The sequence below is a fragment of the Ctenopharyngodon idella genome, chromosome 22 (genome assembly GCF_019924925.1).
Source record: "Ctenopharyngodon idella isolate HZGC_01 chromosome 22, HZGC01, whole genome shotgun sequence".
Lineage (NCBI taxonomy): Eukaryota > Metazoa > Chordata > Actinopteri > Cypriniformes > Xenocyprididae > Ctenopharyngodon > Ctenopharyngodon idella.
The window spans coordinates 14284625-14306395 of record NC_067241.1 but is presented as its reverse complement, the minus strand read 5'-3'; the positions used below and the strand labels follow the sequence as shown (position 1 = coordinate 14306395).

General features: G+C 34.3%; 1 protein-coding gene across 1 annotated transcript; it reads left to right on the top strand.

Moving 5' to 3' along the window:
- The first annotated feature begins 327 nt into the window (after window positions 1-327).
- Window positions 328-13059, top strand: cltrn (collectrin, amino acid transport regulator). The gene is made up of 6 exons (XM_051880841.1): window positions 328-491; window positions 2546-2604; window positions 2716-2801; window positions 7106-7222; window positions 8604-8798; window positions 9646-13059. The coding sequence occupies exons 1-6, from the start codon at window positions 428-430 to the stop codon at window positions 9785-9787; spliced, it is 663 nt and encodes a 220-aa protein (XP_051736801.1). The 5' UTR covers window positions 328-427; the 3' UTR covers window positions 9788-13059.
- Window positions 13060-21771: the final 8712 nt, after the last annotated feature.

Sequence of the window (21771 nt, the reverse complement as noted above, 5' to 3'; positions counted from 1 at the left end):
CGAGGGAGTGAAAACAACGCAGGTCAGCGCCGGCACATCTGCTGTTATGATGAAGAAAAATCATATGCATTTGCATTCATATGCACTCACAGACCTGAGTGTAAACAGGAGAGCTGTTTACACACTCCCACACTATTTCACTTTATTATTTCACAGCTGAAACAATCCAAGCCAGCCAAGCAAGCAGGTCTCCTTTTAAATGAACATTTATATTCTCAGCTGACCGTTTTTTTTTAGACTATATTTGAATATATGGTGTTTGTTCTGGCGCTCTCTCTCTCTCTCGCTCACTCTGGAGGCAGGGTTAGTCATTGCTTAACCATTAAGCGGCTCCGTCCAGCCCTTTGTATCTCATGTTCTGAACGGTTTATAATCTCTGAGCGCTGAATTCAGTGGCATATGTGTTAAAGTTCACCCAGATAGAGAGATGCTAACCACAGTTCTTCTTCTGATACTCCTGCCGCCCATGGTAGCACAGGATCTTTGTAAAGGTAAAACATCTCAAGCTTTCCCCTCAACGAAATTGTGTGAATGGGTGTCTGTTTGAGCCTAACTGTTTTCTTCTGATCTTTGTGCCTGCCAAGGGTTGGTCATTTGTTCTCAGTTTAGACTAGCTGCAGTCATTTTTAATCTCTCAGCGGAAAGAAAACCTGGAGAACTCTTTGATCCATTTGAGAGGCTGTTAAAGATGAATATACTAGAAAATGTTTTCAATCAGATAGAATTGGTCTCTCCTTTTTAAGTTTAATTAATAAACTGGAGGAGCTCAGAAAAAAACAAAAACATGCTAAGAACAGATTCCTGGTTATGTTTCAGCCTAAACTCATTAGACAGAAATAAGAAAAATACAGGATAGATAGATAGATAGATAGATAGATAGATAGATAGATAGATAGATAGATAGAAATTACAAGTAGGGCTTCAAAATATATCGAAAATTATGCTAAAATAGTTAATAGTTAAGTGCAATAAGCCACTGAAAAGAACTCAATGCAGTACTCACACGCACCTCTCAGGTATTCACATAAACAGTTGGGTATGTCTTAAGTGAATGTAAACATTTGAGAGAGAAAATGTGTGTGTATCAGTATATTGGATAGGTAAATTCGCTCTTAAAGTGACAGCAGCCTAATAAACCTGCTGCAGTCTGTCATTGAAGTTAATCAAATAACAAAAGACAGAGAAAATCACTCGCGGCTCTTGACTGAATAACTTTTATAGCTTTAATAAGAATCAGTGTTTATTCATAAAGTGAAGACAAAGCTGTTTTATTTTTACATTTGATTATTCAATTTCTGTTTAGTAAATGATTGTATTACATATTGCATTATTTAACGAGTTATCGCACTTTTCTTCAATATCTTGCAGCCCTAATTACAAGCAACTTTTCCCCAATTCTCATTATATTATATTATATTATATTATATAAAAAATCTCATATATCTCATATTATTTGGGGAAATAATCTCGTTGTTACAGTAATGCAAAAAAAAATCATTGTATTGTTGTATTACCTTTTTAAATTTAATGTATTTAAATGTAATGTAATAAAACACCGAAAAATACTTCAAAAGTAAAATATTTGTGTGCATTAATGAAATTTTATAGAAAATATCCTTAACTGTCATTTAATCAATGTTATTTTAGTACCATTGATATACTATTATAGTTTTTGTTAATAATTTGAATTAGAATTTATTTTTTATATTTTGTTTTCACTTTACTTTTAGTTTTGTTGTTTAGTTTCATTGTGTTTTTGTCATTTTATTAGTCTTTTTTTTTAAAAATATATGTCTACATAATATTAATTAATTTTATTAGTTTTTTTAGTACTTCAAGTTAAACTAAACGAAAAGTTACCATGGCAACTATCTGAAAATAAGTTTTTTTTTATATTTTCATTTGTTTTACTTAACGTTTATTTTGTTTCAACAATTTTTTTTCATGGTTTTAGTTTAAGTTAACAATAATAATCCTGCATTTAATGCAAAAAATAATAATATATATAATATATTATTATATAATATATTACATAATGCTCCTAAAATAGGCTTCACTGTCTTTATAACTTTTTTTATTATTATTTTTTGACTTTTTTGAGATATTCGCCTACCAGGGAAAAGGAAACTCAATTCACTCAATTCAGGTTAGGTTTAAAGGAAAGAAGAAAGTGAAAATGTTCAGAGGGAGTGTGAAATTGCAGTAAAATGAAACTTCAAGAGAGTTTAAATAAGGATAGAAATCATCGCTGAAGCGTCTAAACATCATAAACTTAATTATGCCACTTTGTTGTCTGACCAAAAAGACAGACTGAGTTCCTTGTTTGGCATCTAAGCTTATCTCATTCTCTTCAGTATCTTGAGAAACCACTGAGAAATAAAGTGACAAATGAATTCCCAAACGAGGATCTTTTAGGAGGACGGTAAATAAGGACACACTCAGCAGAAGCCTTATCAGCCCACAAAGAACAGGAAGTACACGCATCTACACAACAACAACCCAAGATTTCTGTGAATAAATGAACTCTTTTTCTCTCTCTCTGTAGACAGCACAGATGGATTTAAAGTCAGACTCAGCATTAAGACGGCCCTTGGAGATAATGCAGTAGGGTTTGGTTTTGTTTCTCCTCTTTTCATTTGGTTTCATAATTTCATTCGGGCATATTGATCTCCTGTGCAATCTGTTAAATAATTTAACATTTTCTCTCTCTCTCAGTATGAGTGGAATGAGAGTGAGAGGTTTCTCTTCCGATCTACTCTGGCGTTTGCAATGAGGAGACATACTAATAAAGACACGTATAAGTGAGTAGACCACCACTCTCCCACACACGAGCAGCTGACACTCTTAACAAAAGATAATCAACACCAAAACTGTTCAATCCATGGCTGTTTTTGTGATGACCACTTTGATTGTGATTGAAAACGTGAGCAGAATGATTTGACCTCAGCCTTTGAGTAAGAGCTGACGGCTGCTCGAGTCATATCTCTTTGTTCGTCATGCATGTGGGGGAGTGGGTCAGATTTTGTCTTCACTGTCAGGACCAAATGTCCCCACAAAACCAGTCAACAGTTGCAACAGTGTGAAACATTGAGGTGCTAAAATGTAACATGGGTTGTTTAGCAACTGACAGCCAATCGTAAGCTTCCTCACTGCTTGCTTTATTCAATTTTCATGTGCTTTGCACAGCTGCAGACACTTTCAAGGACTGTGTTTACATTTAGTACCTGAGGAAAACAGGTTGTATGTTTCAGAAGACTTGAAACAACTAAATTACTGAATCATTTGGTGACATTTCTAGAAAGAAAAGTGGTTATTTAAACTGGCCTGCTTGTTGTATGCTGTACTTGTCCAATCAGTGTTATTAAAGGCACAATATGTAATCTTTTGCCACCAGAGGTCGCTTTTTCAAAACAAAGGCGTAGCTTGATGACACCTTGATTTCGCGGAATCATGGGAGGTGTTGTCTTCACGTCGACAGCCGGTGGAAAAGAATCCAACGTGACTCGAGCAGAAATCATATTCATGGATGAGCTAATGTATTAAAGATTTATTAACATTATGCAGTATGAAGCAGGGCGTGGCTGAAAGCTGTTGGAGCGGAACGAGGCCGCTGGAGCGATTGCTAATGAGAGACAAGTGCAACACACGGCTCGAGAGCAGCGGGACTTTTATTATGCCGCAGACAAGCGCTTCCGCTTCTTCCGGTCAAGCGTATGTGGGGTAACGCAGCGCTGTTGATCATATTAGATACATTTGTGTGTTGAAAGTTGTTATAATGCTACTCTGCGTTTGCTCGGCGGCTGCTATGAGACACCTGTTGCACACTGCAGTAAGCTAGATCGATATTAGACATGTTAAAACATGGTACTCGCGGTAAATCAAGAAAACAAGACTTACTGTGTTGAGCTATATAACATGATTCGTTTTCTGTCGATGAAAGTATCCAAACAGTTGCTCATCTGTCTAATAAAACACATAATATATTAAAGCATTTTGTTTCTATGGTTTCTACAATATAAAACCAGAAACCGTGGGTAATGCGGGTATGATGTCATTGATCGGCGACGCACGGACACAGTCCGTCTCCTGGTTAAAATTGCTTATTTGTCTGGATTTACACATTCTTAGAAACATTTGGGATAATGTAAGTACACAAGTCAACGAAATATATAACATTGTTCTAGTGGTTTTTGGATACTTTAATTACTTTATTGCTTTGCTTTTGTTGCGTTCCACTGATTTGTGTTGCAGCTTTGCATTACATTACATGACAGAGGGGTTAACAATTTCAGACTACCCAATATTATAGATTGCTTCGCATTACATTACATTACGTTATATATAAACTGCTTTATGTTACATTAAAAATTACAGAGGGGTTTACCATTTCAAGCATTAATAATAATATCCGGCAGTTTTTGTAGCTGTCTGCCGTAACATTGTACTCACGGCTTATCAGCCATTGGCATCACTAGTAGAGTTTTCCTATGGCTAACATAATTTCTTAATGCAAGGCAGTAATTTGTATCTATTGAGGAACATAGATCATGTACTGTTCCAGTCTAATGTGGTGTGTCCCCCAAGGCCCCAATCAAGGCCCTCTCCTCTTTCCAATTTATATGCCACCCCTTGGGCAAATAATTTGACGGCACGGTCTCAGATTCCATTGCTACGCTGCTGACACGCAAATCTATATCAGCTTCCAGGCCAGACCAGCATTTCAAGCCTTCCTTATCTTCTTGCCTTTGTTGTAGCATGTTTTTTTCTGCTACTTTTTTTCTCACTTAGAGTTGGGAATTTGAACAAACTCCTAACCCTAAGTAGCAAACTTTGGCATGTTTCTCATCCCACTCTGTTTGCCTTAGGATAATATGTCAATGATTTGTGCTCAGATTTTCACCTAGATGATATAAAATAGGTGAAAAAAAATCTTATAGCAACACACTAACAACCACTCACCCTAGCATAGTTTTGTGCTGGCAAGTACCGTTCACATTGCTTCAAAAATATATTTCCATAAAGCTCCACAAAGCTATCATTTAGTGAATTTAGTGAAATGAAGTGTCACGTTCACAGTGTGATACATTTAACCAAGTTATTTATATCACATATTATTCATTTGAGAGATAATTTAAAGAAACTTTCAAATTACAATCATTAAGATTCTACTTAGATGAGATAAATTACGTGCTTTAAAATGAAATCTGGCATAGACGAATATCACATATCAGGTAACGTTGCGGTCTACATGCTTTTTCTCCAAACAAGATATGTGCAATGAATAGATATCATTTTGTGTAATGACGGATTATTACCAAAGACCTATGATCTAGCAGCAATTTTACACATTCAATAATAACAGTGATCATCTACAGGTGAAAAGAAAAATGCATGATGTCATTTTAAGACTGACCTGTTTTAGTGGATTAAATGTATTTTTTAAAATGTTTTTCCCCTTAATTATATTCATGCAATTGAGCCGCACCCTCAGATGTAGGGAAAGCAAGACTGATTAATTTAACGGGTGTAATTACGGGCCGATATAAACGCTAATGGGTCAAGGGAAATCAATTCCGGTTAACCTTTCCCAGCCAGATATCGGCCCCTAACGATTGTGAAATCTCACAGCTGAAGTGTTGCAGAGATGCTTCAGGCTTGTTTGTGAGAGAACCGCAGTATTGATTGATGCCGGGACGCTGGTTAGGGAGCGTGTGGTTCTTTTGCAGCATCATGTTACATTGATGAGACGCCTGCGTCTGCTTGATTCTTACTGGCTGCATCCAGTATATAACCGGGAAACCAGGTCTACTGACATTATGTGATTTACATGGCAATCATTTTATTAATATCTAAGAATCCTTAAAACAAGATACATTTACTTGAGAAGCAAAACTGCATAAAATAATAAGACTTCAGAGAATATACACTACTGTTAAAAGGTTTGTGATTAGTACGATTTTTTAAATGATTTATCTCTTCTGCATGCCAAGACTTCATTTATTTGATCATAAATACAATAAAGACATTTTTTTTTATATATATTATTACAATTTAAAAGAACTATTTTCTATGTGAATATATTGTAAAATGTAATTTATTCATGTGATCACATCAGTGTCACATGATCCTTCAGAAATCATTCTGATTTGCTGCTCAAGAAACATTTTTTTTTATTATCAATGTTGAAAAAAGTTGGTCTGCTTAATATTTTTGTCTAAATGGTGATGCATTTTTTTCAAGATTCTTTGATGAATAGAATGTTCAAAAGAACAGCATTTATATCAAATAGAAATATTTAATAACTTCATGCCCAAGTAAAACATCTTTACTTTTCATTTTTGAACAATTTAATGCATCTTTGCTGAATAAAAGTGTTAATAAAAGTTTTAAATTACTAACCCTAAGCTTTTGAATGGTACTTTATGGCAAATTAAGTTTGTCTCTTACCTCATTGGTAAATATATATTTTAGTATATATAAGTATTTGTTGACATATTTCCTTTTTAAATAGGAAATTTGGATATGTTAAAGGGCTCATCCTTTAAAAAAAAAAAAACATATCCAATAGGATTTAGCATCACAGTCACACAGGTGATATTAGTAGAAGGGACAATCTCATTGTTGAGATTGTTGTCATCAAATAAAATAAGTCATCAATATTTTTTTTCTTTGTTTTCCCAGATGTTTGTGACTGCTAAAAGTTAACTTTGTCAACTTTTAGAAGTACAGTTGATGATTTAAATTGGACTAATTAGAATTATAACATGGAAAAACAATTAGTTAAGAACTTAATTCAAAATATATTCTCTAAAAAAAGAATTATTATCCCACACAATTTTGCTACTCGTACTCGCAAACAAAAATAATAAATTTTTTGCTGTGTAAGTGTATATGTGTGCTTGTGTGAGGCTGTTTTATCAGTTCCAGTGCATTTTCTATGATGCCCTCCATAAAAAAAAAAAAAATCACCTCAAATTTTTAAATTTCTAACAATTTTTCCAGTACTGCAACCAAAATCACCACATAACAAACACCAGCCACACCATTATCCTCTCAAAAAATAATGATTACATCTAATTGGTCTTGTTTAAATAATCTTTTCCAGCATTGAAAACATACTGGTGTGCAATGATACGCAAAGAGTGTCGTTCGTGTTCGTGGTAACGTCGCCAGATGATCCAACCCAACTGATCCCCAAAGAACAAGTTGAACAAGCAGTGAAGTAAGTCAACACTCTGTGCTGCAGGTTTATAGGTTTAGACTTTATATGCTGATAGCTTACTAGATGGTAGACTGCACATGGGCATCAACGTGACATGCTATTGCAAAAATGATGGCTGTTTTAAACAAAGCGAGTTGCCTTGCTGAATGCTGAATTATACAGTATAAGCAGCTATCCTTTGTATTTAATATTCACTTGTAGTGTACTTTAAATCTTAAACTGTTCTTGCAGATAATATAATATTAATTTTTTATTGATTACATTTTATGAATTAAACAGCTCGTAACATACTTTATCACTAGAAAAAACTGAAATAACCTGTTAAACATTAAAGTATTTTGTAGTCATTTAAAAGGTTAGTTCACCCAAAAATTTAAATTATCCCAGGATTTACTCACCCTCAAGCCATCCTAGGTGTATATGACTATCTTCTTTCAGATGAACACAATTGGAGATATATTTAATAACATCCTGGCTCTTCCAAGCTTTATAATGGTAGTGAATGGGGGGGTGAGATTTTGAAGCAAAAAAAAAAAAAAAATGCATCCATCCATCATAAAAATAATCCACACGACTCCAGGGGGTTAATAAAGGCCTTCTGAAGCTAAGCGATGGTAAGAAAAATATCCATATTTAAAACTTTTTTAACTATAATAACTGGCTTCCGGCAGATGGCCGTACACATCAATTTGCGGCGGAAGAGTAACCTCTGAACCGACACATCACGCAATGACGAGGGTGGAAGCACAGAGGATAGAACAAAACAAAACATCAGTCATGAATTAGAAATCTAAAACGATAAATTTTAAATAGAAATTTTGGAGGATTTTGATATAAGAGAAGAGGAGCTTGAGTTTGTTGCACAGCCCTATTTGTTCACGTCAAATTACTCGTGGCACAAGTTGACTTGCGCAGTATGCATACGGTCATCTGCCGAAAGCTAGTTATTTTAGTTTATAAAGTTTTAAATATTGATATTTTTCTAACAAAAACCCATCACTTCGCTTCAGAAGGCCTTTATTAACCCCCTGGAGATGTATGGATTACTTTTATGATGGATGGATGAATTTTTTTGGGCTTCAAAATTCATCTGAAAGAAGATTAAGTCATATACACCTAGGATGGCTTGAGGGTGAGTAAATCATAGGATTATTTTCATTTTTGGGGTGAAAAGTGTTCTTTAAAATTGAGTCATGATCCCTAGAGAATTAGAACCTCATTGAACCTTTTTTTATCTAAGAGTGTATAGCGGCTAATGAATCGGAAGTCTCGCACATTCACTTCCGTCTTTCAAAATAATGTGGATAGGGCATCTAGCTATGTGATACTACTGATTCTCCTTTAGCATGCCAGATTCCTAACACATTATTTATTATTCCAGGAAGAGTAAGCATCGCATAAACAGTGCGTTCTTGTTATCGGACATGACCCTGGAGTTCGTAGGAATCCCACCGACGCTGGCGCCCCCGATCACATACGACACTCCTCCATGGCTCATCGTGTTTGGTGTGGTCATAGGTGCCGTGGCTGTGGGGATCGTGGCTTTGCTGATGTCTACAGTTAGCAAAAGACGACGGTCAGAAACGTTCTTTTGACAGACCATTTCATTTAAATGTCTGTTTGATGATGCACCTAGTATTAACATCCATCTCAGTGATCTGATTATCAGACAGACTGTGCCCACATGTGATCAGATTTTGTCTAAAATTTTGTATATGTAAGAGCACATTACAGCAAAGCAAACTAAACTAAATGTTAAATTGTCATTTTTCATATGTACTATATAGACCTTATGTAGCCCCGCCCCTTTTCAGCGCTGTTTTGTATTTGGTTTGTATTTCCACAGCATGAAGGTAAGATCTTACGGATTTATGAATGAACCGCTCGTTTTAGTCTACTGTCCCCTTCAAACATTACAATGCTCATGATATCTGTCGTTAACTCTACAATAAGTAAATCCACTTACCCAGTTAATTACTCTTCGACAGCGATTCCATAGAAATATACAGAGCTACCGCAAAAACGGAAGTTGAAAGACAAAATTCTAAAGATGGCTGCGCGTTTGATTCTCTGGCCAAATGCAATGATTGGACGAACATTTTTTGGTCCTGAGACTTATACAGAAGATATATATATGTACATGTTTTAATATTTAGACCACTTCTATTATTGATTGCTATCAGGATGTGAAGAGAGTTTCAACCAGAATAACAAAAAGTGTTTATTAAAAAAAAATTGCCTAGCCTACCTTTAATATTCAATGTAGTTAGCATTATTAACTTGTTGCTTCACTGTTTTTAACTACATTATGAGTAGCTTGTAGTTGTTAATACCAGGTGCAAATGATGTCTTACAGTAGATACCAACATGTCACCTTCCCTGTATTCTGATCTGACCTGTTTATGATGGCTTACCCACCACAGAGCCAAAGACAAGGATGCTGGTTTTGCAGAAGAGGATGACGGAAGAGTCAAAGAGAACGGAACTACACTTTCAAGCCTTGGCGGGAAAGATGGTGTCTATAATCAAGCGTTCTCAAATGACGACCGCTTCACCGAGCTGTAGACACTGAGGAGAGCCAAAGAGAAAAGTAAAGCCATTCAGTATCACTTAACCTCTAAAATGCTTCAGAAATCCCAAAAGATGATATTCACTGATCCACTATTAATATGCATTTTCAAAAACTGGGTACAATGAAGTGACTTTATTCTAATCTCTCTTCAACCATTGAATATTAAAAGGACATTTAAAGGTGTTAAAGTATTAACAAATTACTAGAACAAACATTGAATACCCCTTGATTATTTCTTCAGCAATATTATGGACGTGTTAAATATCACTGTAGTAATATGTCTGTATTATGTAACATTTATTGCCTTAAGCCGGGTGCACACTGTGCGATTTATAATAGTCCTTTACAATTGTTGCTTGTCAGACTGTACAAACATGATTCCCATGTCACGCAGTGGGATCTCAGCTGTCATTTATGTCAGACTGTATGACAGTTAAGACGCTTTAAAAACGGACGCGTGCATGAAAACTTGTCCGGAGTTTTACATCATCAACCCATAAACGTTCGGTGACTGCATTACACACGGGGCCGAAATGGTGGCTAACAAAGAAATCTCTAGCGTTAATTTTGATCACGGCTTGTCTTGAAAAATGACATTTTGACGTTCGTCGTAGGAGAATTCACACTGCAGGACTGTGCGCCAAATCTTCTGACACTGCCAGAATTTTGTCTGAGGTAAAATTTGTCTCAAACAACCAAATCGTGGCCAAAATTGCCACAGTGAGCACCCGCCTTTAATCAAAAATGGTAACACTTTAGTTTAGGGTCCAATTCTTACTATGAACTAGTTGCTTATAAGCATGCATATCAAAGCCTTATTCTGCATGACCATATTCTACATTCCATAATCCTACCCAATACCTAAACTTAACAGCTACCTTACTAACTATTGATAAGCAGTAATTAAGAGTTTATTGAGGCAAAAGTCGTAGTTAATAGTTAACTGGAACATTGAGTGATAATATTTCAAAGTGATTTCCGTCATTTTGATAGAAAATAAATATTGTATTTGCCTGCTTTAGAAAGATTCCAGTAAACACTGCTAATAGAGATTGGAAGTGAAAAGAGGAGACAATTACATTACATTTCAAAGCATCCATGTGAAAATAAACCTGGAAAAACGAGAGATTCTTAGTGCATTCCAGTGAATTATTAATGGGATATCTTGTAAATTAAATTGGCAGAACAGACCACAAATGTGCAGTATGTTATCCTTTTTTCATACTGTTACAGCAGAATACGAAGGGAGAAAGAAAATAGTCAGGAAGAAAAAAAAATGCAGCGACTGAAGAGAGCTCTTGCCATAGATATTCTTGTTATACCATGTCACATTAAAATTCCAAGCGTTACATTATTCTCCTGACATCTGAAACTAGAACATGAAGGAAATTTTAGAGCTTATTCAGTCAAACTGACAGATAAGGATTATTTGTAGCGCAACCTTATGATTTTAAATGATTTGCTTCAGTCTTTTTGAGTGGAACTTTTTCCAAACTGGAAGTGTTTTGCTAATGTTCCCATTTAGTTATGAAAACATTATTTCTGAATGTTTTCTGAACATTCAAAACGTCAAGTTTCTTAAATGTTTTAAAAACTTTTTTTTTCTTGATTGTGTGAATGTTAAGGGAACACTCCATTATATAATTTTGCAAACATTATGGGAACGTTACTTTTGAATGTTCTCTGAAGTAGTAACATTTAAAAAACGTTAGTCAAATATTCAACTAAAACATTTCAGGAAAAAAACGTTTCATGAACAATGTATAAATAACATTAGTTTTCATGCGCATGTTTTGCAAACGTCATTAAAGACCAGATAACTTTGAACGAACATTCTGTTAACGTTACCGTTCGAACATTTGTTCTTAAAGGGTTAGTTCACCCAAAAATGAAAATTCTGTCATTAATTACTCACCCTCATGTCGTTCCACACTCGTAAGACCTTCGTTCATCTTCAGAACACAAATTAAGATATTTTTGATAAAATCCGATGGCTCAGTGAGGCCTGAGGGTGAGTAATTAATGATAGAATTTTCAATCTTGGGTGAACTAACCCTTTAACTTTGAGTTTAGTTTCAAGGCTGACAGATCAATATACTTTTTAAAAACAAATTTTAAGCAATATGTCCTGCCCTCAACTTCCTGTTTAAATGGGAAATAATTCAACCCAGGAAAGAAAACTGTGCTCGTCAAAGCATTTCATGAGGTTTTTAATTTAGCTGACAATGCTACAGGGTAATCCATAGCATATGCTGACGTCTGAATTATGCTCTCATGTGCCTATTTATTCAGCAACATTGTTTAATGAATTATTAGAGGGAATCAATAATTTATGAAAAGATGATACGCTTCTACACAGTAACAGATTAGGCAATTTTCTAGTGTCAAAATCAAGCATTTTTTACCCATTACGATATGAGGGTTTGTGCATCCATCACACTTCAACTACTTTAATTGATTTGATCCTCCACTGAGTGAGAAAGAAGATTGAAGAATATTTAGAGAAGATCTCCCTGAAGAATATTAGATGTTGAACTTCTGAGAACGTTTCTATCGTGAGATTTACGGCACGCTCTTCTACTAATTAGATCCTCCATCTTCAGGAGCCGCACGCAGGGCTACAGTCACAGGGAGATATTGGACCGATATCACAAGAAAGCTCATTATTGTATTGATGCCCTGTAGGAATACAGAGACCAATACAATAGATCATCACTAGAGTCCTACTGCCGTATTTAATAAGTTCTTCAGGTAGTGGTTAATTAACTCGGCTGCTAACCAAAAGGGCGAAGGTTCAAACCCCGGATTTGTAATAGCTAAACTTATTGCAATTGTTTTAGCAAACATTTTTATGTTTGGACACACCAATGCAGCATACAATATCTTTGTTTTGACAGCAATTAAAATGTAAATACTTGCATATATAACTTTAGAAAAACAATGAAATGTTTTGTGAGTTTCATACAATATTGAATATATGGAATTCATAATCTGATTTATTATAAATACAATAAAATCAGTCTATTTTTATTGCTTGTAAACTTATTTAACATCTAATTTTTTATTAAAACTGCTTTATTTTATGTTTTGTATTGATTTGTTTTTGTTTTGTTGTTTTTGTTTATGGCTTTTGTCATAAAATCAGTGTATTTCACTTATATTTTATATTTGTAGAGCTGTAATGATGATTAACTTCCACCATATAAAGAGTTAATTACAAATCCCATCTGGATTTCATTTACAAATAAATTTACCATGAAAAAGATCTTTCCTTGACTAAGTCTCTCCATCATGTATGGATAAATGAGAATCCCACTATGTTTCTCCATATTGATCTCTGTCACCTATGGCGATGCTCTTGCAGGTTGAAGTTTCCACCAGTCTTACATTTTGTTTTCATGCACTTGGCAGATGATTTTATCTAAAGTGATTTACACTGCATTCAATGTATTCATATTTTATCAGCTAGGAATCGAACCTTGGTGTTGCTATCTGCTTGCTCTAGTGTTACATTTGTACGTCTCTAAGGTTGCTCATATACAGTGCTGGGTAGTAACTGATTACATGTAATCTGGATTACATAATCAGACTCCAAAAATTATGTACTTGTAATTAGATATGTTTTAAAATACTCCTAATCAGACTACAGTTGAATTTTTATTGATTACATCATGATTGCTAAATATTCACAAAACGGCAGTAAAGAAATCATAATTGATTCTCCCATTATTTTTTTTATAGGGGCAGTTCACACAGAACATGTTTTTCTATTCCAATGCGCTCTTTTTCCATTGTTTTTCTATGTAAACAAGCGGCAGACGGACGTTTATAACTGTTACGCTCACGTCTCGCGTCTTTTGCAGCGCCTCGCACGTGAGTCAAAAAGAATTTCAACTTTTACACGCAGCGGCACTCAAAAATGTCAATTCCAAAACAGTGGACCGATCAACGTCTCACGTTTTTAGCCGCAAAGGGGCTGTTTACACCGAACAAGTTTTTCCATTCCAATGTGCTACTTTTCCATTGTTTTTCTATGCATACCTGCAAACTCCAAAGTGGTGAAAAAGGTGACATGTTTACAAAGTAAATAGTAGTAGGGGGGATTTTTTTGTGATTTTAACATATAAACTAAGCATTCTGGTGCACTCCCACAAGAAAATAAATGGAAAAAACAACATTTTCTTCAACTAAAAAAACAAAAAACAAAAAATAAATAATGACACTAGGGCTGAGCATTGACACAAATTTCACAATTGGATTCGATTTTGATTCAGAAGCTTGCGATTTGATTACCTTCAATTCAATAATGATTCATTTGGGGCCTATCAGGTACAGTACATGGCAAATTTCCTCAAAGAAAAAAATTCTCTCAAATAATGCTGTAAACTATACAGGGAACCACAGCTGGTACATCATTATAATATTAAAGGTTAAAATTAATTGATTTGTAAGCTACTTACATATAAATTACACACAAAGAAGTTTTTATAATAACATTATAATACATTTTTAATGACAGTATTGAAGCACATGTTAAGTACATGAATATGCAATGGCCTATAGTCACAGTGGATATATATCAAAATGCTCTTCTCTAAGTTCATTTGTTCTTTGACACTGAACAGCTTTTCTGAGGTAAAAGTTACGGTAAATGTGACATTTTTACAAGCTATTTTATTGGCACTTTTCTGCAGTTTAAACAATCATTGATCGATTAACGCTACATATGACATGATACGGATTTCAGTAAGTTGTACTGAATCTTTCAACATACCTTTGGTATTCATTCATCCTACATCCATTCATGTTTATGGGAAAGTACCCATTTTCGATTTATTGTGCCTGCAAACTCACCCTGACACCCCCCACCCCCAAAAGAAAAAAAATCTCTTCGGATCTACACGATTCACATGACATATTTTGATTCAAAACGGTGAATTTCGCTGAAAAGCGACTCGTTTGCAGGTATGTCTATGTAAACACATGCTAGACGGACGTGTACGACCATTGCGCTCAACTTTTACACGCCGCTCATCAATGTCAGTTCCATAACAGTGTACCAATCAGATGACCCCGGAGGCGGGGCAAGCTTTGAGAGCTTTTGTTTACAGTAGCAAGTTGGCATGGCAACTGTTTTATTTGAAGGCTACATGGTGGAGGAGGCGCTCATAGTGGCTGTACCCGGATAGCCAGTGCGATTATTTTCTATTTTTCCATGTCAAAAATAGTAGCTATCTGTTCTGCTGTTAGGCTATTTTCGTTATTTCTGTTATTACATCACCTCTCAAATGCATACCTCAAGTCCCTCACGTTCTACGCTGCGCTTTTTTAAAAACCTGAGTGCTTCACGTTTTTAGACGCAAAGACACGTTCTCTATGAACGAGCCCTAATTCTTGTATATGTTTGTAAAGGATATAATTACACATAAAATTGCGGGGGGAAAAAGGGAAAAAAATTTATCTTTTTTGTGTTTTATTTTGAAAAAAATAAAATAAAAAATTAAATACAATATTTTAGTTTTAAATTTTTGTTTTAGTTATTACTTTAATTATTACATAATTATTACCTTTTCATCAACTTGCGAACTTCCTGCAGTTCCTTCACCAAAACCCTGATGTAATGTAATGTTTAATGCACTTCCTAGCAAATTTTCTATGTAATTTTTTCTTCTTTTTTGCTTTTTATATCAATAGAGTACAAGATTATCCTATTCAAATCTGTGATAAGCACGCATTGTGCTGTCAAATCGATTAATCATGATTAATTACTAATTACTAATCTTGTTTAATCGCATCTAACATAAAAGTTTGTAAATATGTGTGCGTGTGTGTATATCTATCTCTCTCTCTCTCTCTCTCTCTATATATATATATATATATATATATATATATATATATATTTATACACACACACACGTCAAAGTAATCTAAAACTAATCAAATAGTCAGATTATATTACCTAAAATGTGTAATGTAATAGATTATGTTACTAACTACAGTTTTCATCATGCAATTTGTATTCAGTAATAGACTACAATTTGTAAGTAATCTACCCAGGAATTGTTCATATATAAACCGTATGTGTCAGTGCTTTGATGTTGTACTTTTCCAGAATTAGGGAAAATGCACAGATAATGTTCAAAATCTAGAGAATGCAAAGAGATAAAACCATCTGCACAGAAAAACATTAAACTCCCATCGGAGCTGATGACTGTCAGGCACCACATCTGTCATTTCTAAAGAAGCATTGCTGGAATTCAAGGTTTTTATTTTTACGTGATTCACCTTCCTTGTATTTGTATCCCAATTGTTTTGTTGTTGCTGTTGTTTTGTGTGTGTGTTTTTCAATGCAGAGTTAAAATGACTTATGCAATCTGCTCTTTTTGATAAAGCTGTAAACACTGAAAAAACAGAATTTACTGGCATCATACTGGAAAACACCCTTTTATTGTTTTTTCTTTTACAGCCATACATAATGTATTCTTCACATTGTATGTCTGCCAGAAGGATTGTGCAGAATTTGCATTAATAATAGCATTTAAAGTGCATTTAATTGACTGTGTCTAATCTAAACGCCTAATCTTCTTTAAGAAGCGTATCTCAGCCTAAAGCTGCATGTGTTTGACACTTCCACCTCTGGTTTTGCGATAAGAACAATAACCTGTAAAATTGCCATTTGCTTTTCTATTTTAAAAAGCATATAATTTTGGCTAAACTCACTTAGAGCGTAATTTACAGCGCAAAACGCCATATTAAAATGAGAAAATGAATCAAAGGTTGATTGTGCTTATATGAAAGCAATAAGAGAGTTCTTATCAATTTAAAAAATGTCAGAACCTTTTTTAAAAGTTTTGATTGAATTTAGAAACAGTGAAATGATGACATGCACACGTTAGTTCCACGGGAATGAGAACTAAACTTGGTTTAAGCATTAACCCGCTGTTAAATCATTTTGCTGTGAAACAGTTGCCACGCACTAAGATCTCAAAGGTATCGGAGGTTACTATGGGATTTTAATGATGCAGCATCAAAGAAAAGTTAGGAAAATTGATGTCAAGTCATTTGAATATCTCCATGGAAACAAGTCAGTTCTAGAATTAATCACAGTGAAAAAGAAGATATTTGAAAATATGGCTATAATAAGTGAATGCCAGTCACAGCACGTGTACGCAATTGTTTTACCTCGAGAACAGCAGGGGACAAAGTTCTGTAGTCATTATAACACAAATGAGTTTGGGAAGATCTTTAACTATTATGAGTCATCACATAAACATAAAATGAGGAGATATGTCGTGTTCATAAACCCTGACATTTAACACGGCCTGGTTAAACAGACTGAGCTGAAATAGATGTAATGATATATACCTGCCTGGCATTTTGTGACCATTAAAATGATTTACCTGCTATTACATCTGGCCTTTGAGCTCATAGAAACCAGATACGATCTCAAATGACTCAAAACATCAAATCTCGAAATATATATTTAGCATATGGTGCATCATTTTTTTTATTATCATTTCCATTTTCCTATATACCAGTCAAAAGTTTGGAAAAATTAAGAATTTTAGTGAGTCTCTTATGGTCAAAAATGTATTGTATAAATTTATAATAAGGCTGTATAAAAATATTACTGTGAAATATTATTACAATTTAAAAGAAGTTTTCTATTTGAATATATTGTAAAATGTAATTTATTCCTGTGATCAAAGATGAATTTTCAGCATCATTACTCCAGTCTTCAGTGTCACATGATCCTTCAGAAATCATTGCTGAAATCAATGCTGATTTGCTGCTTAAGAAACATTTCTGATCATTATTAATGTTGAAAACAGTTGTGCTACTTCATATTTTTGTGGAAACCATGATACAGTAGCATTCAAAAGTTTGGGGTAAGTATAGATATTAACAATTGAGCAGCAAATCAGCATATTAGAATGATTTCTGAAGGATCATGTGACACTGAAGACTGGAGTAATGATGCTGAAAATTCAGCTTTGATCACAGGAATAAATTATATTTTAAAATATATTCACATACAAAACAGCTATTTCAAATTATAATAATGTTTCACAATATTTTTTTCTGTTTTTACTGTATTTTTGATCAAATAAATAAATCTTTGGTGAACATAAGACTTCAAAAACATTAAAAAAAAAAATTATAATTATGCCAAACCTTTGACCGGTAGTGTAAGGTTCATAATTTCTTATAATGCATATTATAATGTATTATCTTTTTGTAATATCTTTTATTTACACCTTTAACTTGAATGATGTGTTAAGAAACAATGCATTAAACTTGGAGTTTTAATTAGGAACAGGTAAGTATTGTAATGTATTGTAGCTGTGTGCAACTAATGAAGGAGCCTCCTCAGACTCATCTCACTCCTCTGAGATGAATGGGACGTGTTGGGCAACATTGATTGTCATTAAAGTGCCATTATGGAGTCATTATATTCACTAGCTCTCTTTTGTTTTCTCATAAACTAGATTTCTAGCTGCAAGATACTGCCAGTTATTTTATAGTTTCATGATTTTTTAATTTCACAGAGAAGCTAATGAAGTTTAATGGCAGCTGTATTGAAATGATTTTAAATTGCAATTGAGTGGTAAAGATTCGTTTTGTCTTTATTTATTTATTTCAAGAGGCCTGGTGTTATTGTGCTTCTGTTGATTTAACATTTAGCATTACATTGACAGGCTGTTTGTTTTCCAACATTTAAAATTAAAGGTGATCGAGCGAGCTAATGTTTGTTTGGACATGAACTGATCATCTTTTTTTATACCGAAATATTTAGGTAAATGCTATTATAAAATAATATTTTTTGTGAATGTAGTTTCTTGTTGTATTTAGTGTAAACTAACACTATACCGTTGAAAAGTTTGAGGTTGGAAAGATGAAAGAAGTCCAGTTGAATCAGTTTGATGGGACAGTCCATGTTATTGTAAATTTATTCTCTGATTTATGTCTCATTTGAGTTGTCTTTTTAATGTATTTGCAGTTATTCATTACTGTTTTGACTCGAGTTGCACTACGGGGTTGGTAAAAAGTTCTGATGTTTTTGAAAGAAGTCTCTTCTGCTCACCAAGGCTGCGCTTATTTGATAAAAAAATACAGAAAAAAACAGTAATATTGTGAAATATTTTTACAATTTAAAAGAACTGTTTTCAATGTGAATATATTTTAAAATGTAATTTATTCCTGTGATCAAAGCTGAATTTTCAGCATCATTACTCCAGTCTTCAGTGTCACATGATCCTTCAGAAATCATTCTAATATGCTGATTTTGAATATTTCTAATTATTATCAATGTTGAAAACAGTTGTGCTGCTTCATATTTTTTTGTAAACGGTGATACATTTTTTTTCTGGATTTTTGGATGAATAGAAAATTTATTTGAAATAGAAGAACAGCATTTATTTGAAATAGAAGCTTTTGTAACATTGTCACGTCTTCACTGTCATGCTTGATCAATTGAATGCAAAAAAGTATTAATTTCTTAAAAGAAAATAATTTTTTACTGACCCCAAATGTTTGAACAGTAGTGTATATGTTCAAGTTTAATTCTGTCACCATTTAGTTGAGATCGTTCGTTCATTTGGACGTCGGTCAGTCGTTTCATGCTTCCATCCATCCAGTCAAAACTGTAGAACAGCACCACTGAAATGTATAAAAAGAAGACAAAAAAACAAGACTCAAATCAGTGAATGTCTAAACAAAGTGATTCACTAGACTGAATCGGACGTTACTGAAGCCCAAGAGGAAATTTCATGCATAAACAGCAGCACCATTGCAAAGTGCTCAACAGTCCTCACCTGGCGCAGAGACAGCGTCATTAATTGTGACTGGGGAAGCGGCCCAGACTGCTGTGAGGACCGTCAGCGCAGGAGGAAGATGAGGAGGCGTTGTACAATCTGATGACAGCAGGCAGAAAAGATTCGCAGTAGCACTTGGTAAAACACCTTGGTGAAATAAGCCAGTGGCTTGACATCATTTGACATCACTGCAAATCTTCAGTGCCTGCTCAGAGCTAGATATCCCAGACCTGGCAAGACATCGTATTTATGCACTTAGGAATGTTCCAAAATTGGCTGATATATTGAAAAACCTCCACATTCTTCATTCTTCAACTTCCGTGTTGTTTGGTATGGTGTGAACATTTGAATAAAGAATTGCAAAGGCATCATGAAATGTGCTTCACACTCTTATATGACTCATTGCAACCTCATTTTTCACTGTATAAAGTTCATGATGTTCTGTAGAACTAAAAAGTTCTTGATGTGACATTACAGCTTCTTCAGATCAGTATATTAGCTTCTGGGTTCTTTAAAGCGCTGGTTTTCTCAAAAACTACACTCTTACAAATAATGGTTCCAAAAGGGGGTGCCATGGAAGAACCATTTTGAGTTTCAGTGAAAAGTTCTTAAAGTCCCCCTGTGGTGAAAATCAAGTTTTTAATGTTGTTTATATGTCTATGTGGTGTTTTTAATATGCTTTGCTAATCCATAAGTCAACACCATTTCTGAGTATTTTCTCTTTAAAACTGCAGTGATCTAAAGACAGTCTCAAAAAGGCGGTTTGAAATCGTTGGTGTTTCTGACGTGACAAACTACCTTGTAACCAATCACGTCAATGTGCGGGCGTGCTTTAGCATATCATTACTATGTCATGAAACAGGGGAGTCTCAAGAGAAGCCAGGTTTTCCTGGTATATTTTTCTGTTGATATGAAAAATCGGGTAGATTTAGCAATATAGTGGGTGTATGATGTATATCACGATGTTATTATGAACTATATGCCTTTCTCCACTGATGTTCTGAGCTGTTCAAAGCGTTTCTAAGGATGCTGATTTTTAGAAGGCAGCTGTCTGACTCTGAGATGAAAAAACATTTAAATAAGTAATTTTGGTGATTAAAGATGAGTTTTAAGGGATAGAATTATTGACTACAGGGGGACTTTAGAAGAACCATTGGTAACACTTTAGTATGGGGAACAATTCTCAGTTTTAACTAGTTGCTTATTAGCTTGCATATTACTAGAATATTGGCTGTTTATTAGTACTTATAAAGCACATATTAATGCCTTATTCTGCATGACCATATTCTACATCCCTTAATCCTACCTAACACCTAAACTTAAACGCTACAACAACTACCTTACTAACTATTAATAAGCAGTAAATTAAGAGTTTGAGGCAAAAGTCAATTTAATGAATGTGTTTCCAAACTAAAGTGTTACCGAACCATATTTTTCTTGGTGTGTTAGTCACCATGGAATCAAAATTGCCAATTCTTATTTTTATAGATAACTGCAGTATTTATTATAAATGATTTATCCGTGCATATAAATATTTTTTTAATTTATGTGCTGTCATAATCTTTAATCAAAAGAACTTCCCCTTGCAGCGACATCTCTTCTCTGATGATGTGTTTACTGGCATGAGGGCGGAGCAACCTGTCACTCACATGAGATCCACCAATAGCAAACCACAACCATCAAATCAATTCCCCATGAACAAATCAAGTCCCTCCCTAAAGTTTTTCTTGTTCAAAAGGGCGTTTCACTCAGATATGCATCACAATAGAAAAGAAAAGACTATTGAAACTTCCATTTCATGCCGAATTTAATAATATAAGCATTTTTGAGCTTTGGAAAGGTTCCATCTATGTAAAATATTCTTCATGGAACCATAGATGCCAATAAAGAATCTTTTTAATAGTGTAGATCTTAAAAAAAGTTCTTTGTGGAACTCAAAAAGGTTCTCCTTTGGCATCAGACTTTAAATTTGTTTCGGATAAGGCAAGCGACTCTTCTCAATTATACAATTATAGATTGCTATCCTGATTGTGTCTCAGACATTTCTGATGTAATAAATCACAGCCATTGGCTGCCTCTTCTCACTTTAATTACAGATTAAGGGTAATTGAATTCCACCATCCATCATGAAAATTAGTTGCAGGCTTGCCGACCCCTTGCTG

Excerpts from the sequence above, each read along its gene's own strand:
- cltrn (XM_051880841.1), top strand. The coding sequence starts at position 428 with ATGCTAACCACAGTTCTTCTTCTGATACTCCTGCCGCCCATGGTAGCA. Across the intron at positions 2,605-2,715 it reads CGGCCCTTGGAGATAATGCA|TATGAGTGGAATGAGAGTGA; the intron begins GTAGGGTTTGGT and ends TCTCTCTCTCAG. Across the intron at positions 2,802-7,105 it reads ACTAATAAAGACACGTATAA|CATTGAAAACATACTGGTGT; the intron begins GTGAGTAGACCA and ends AATCTTTTCCAG.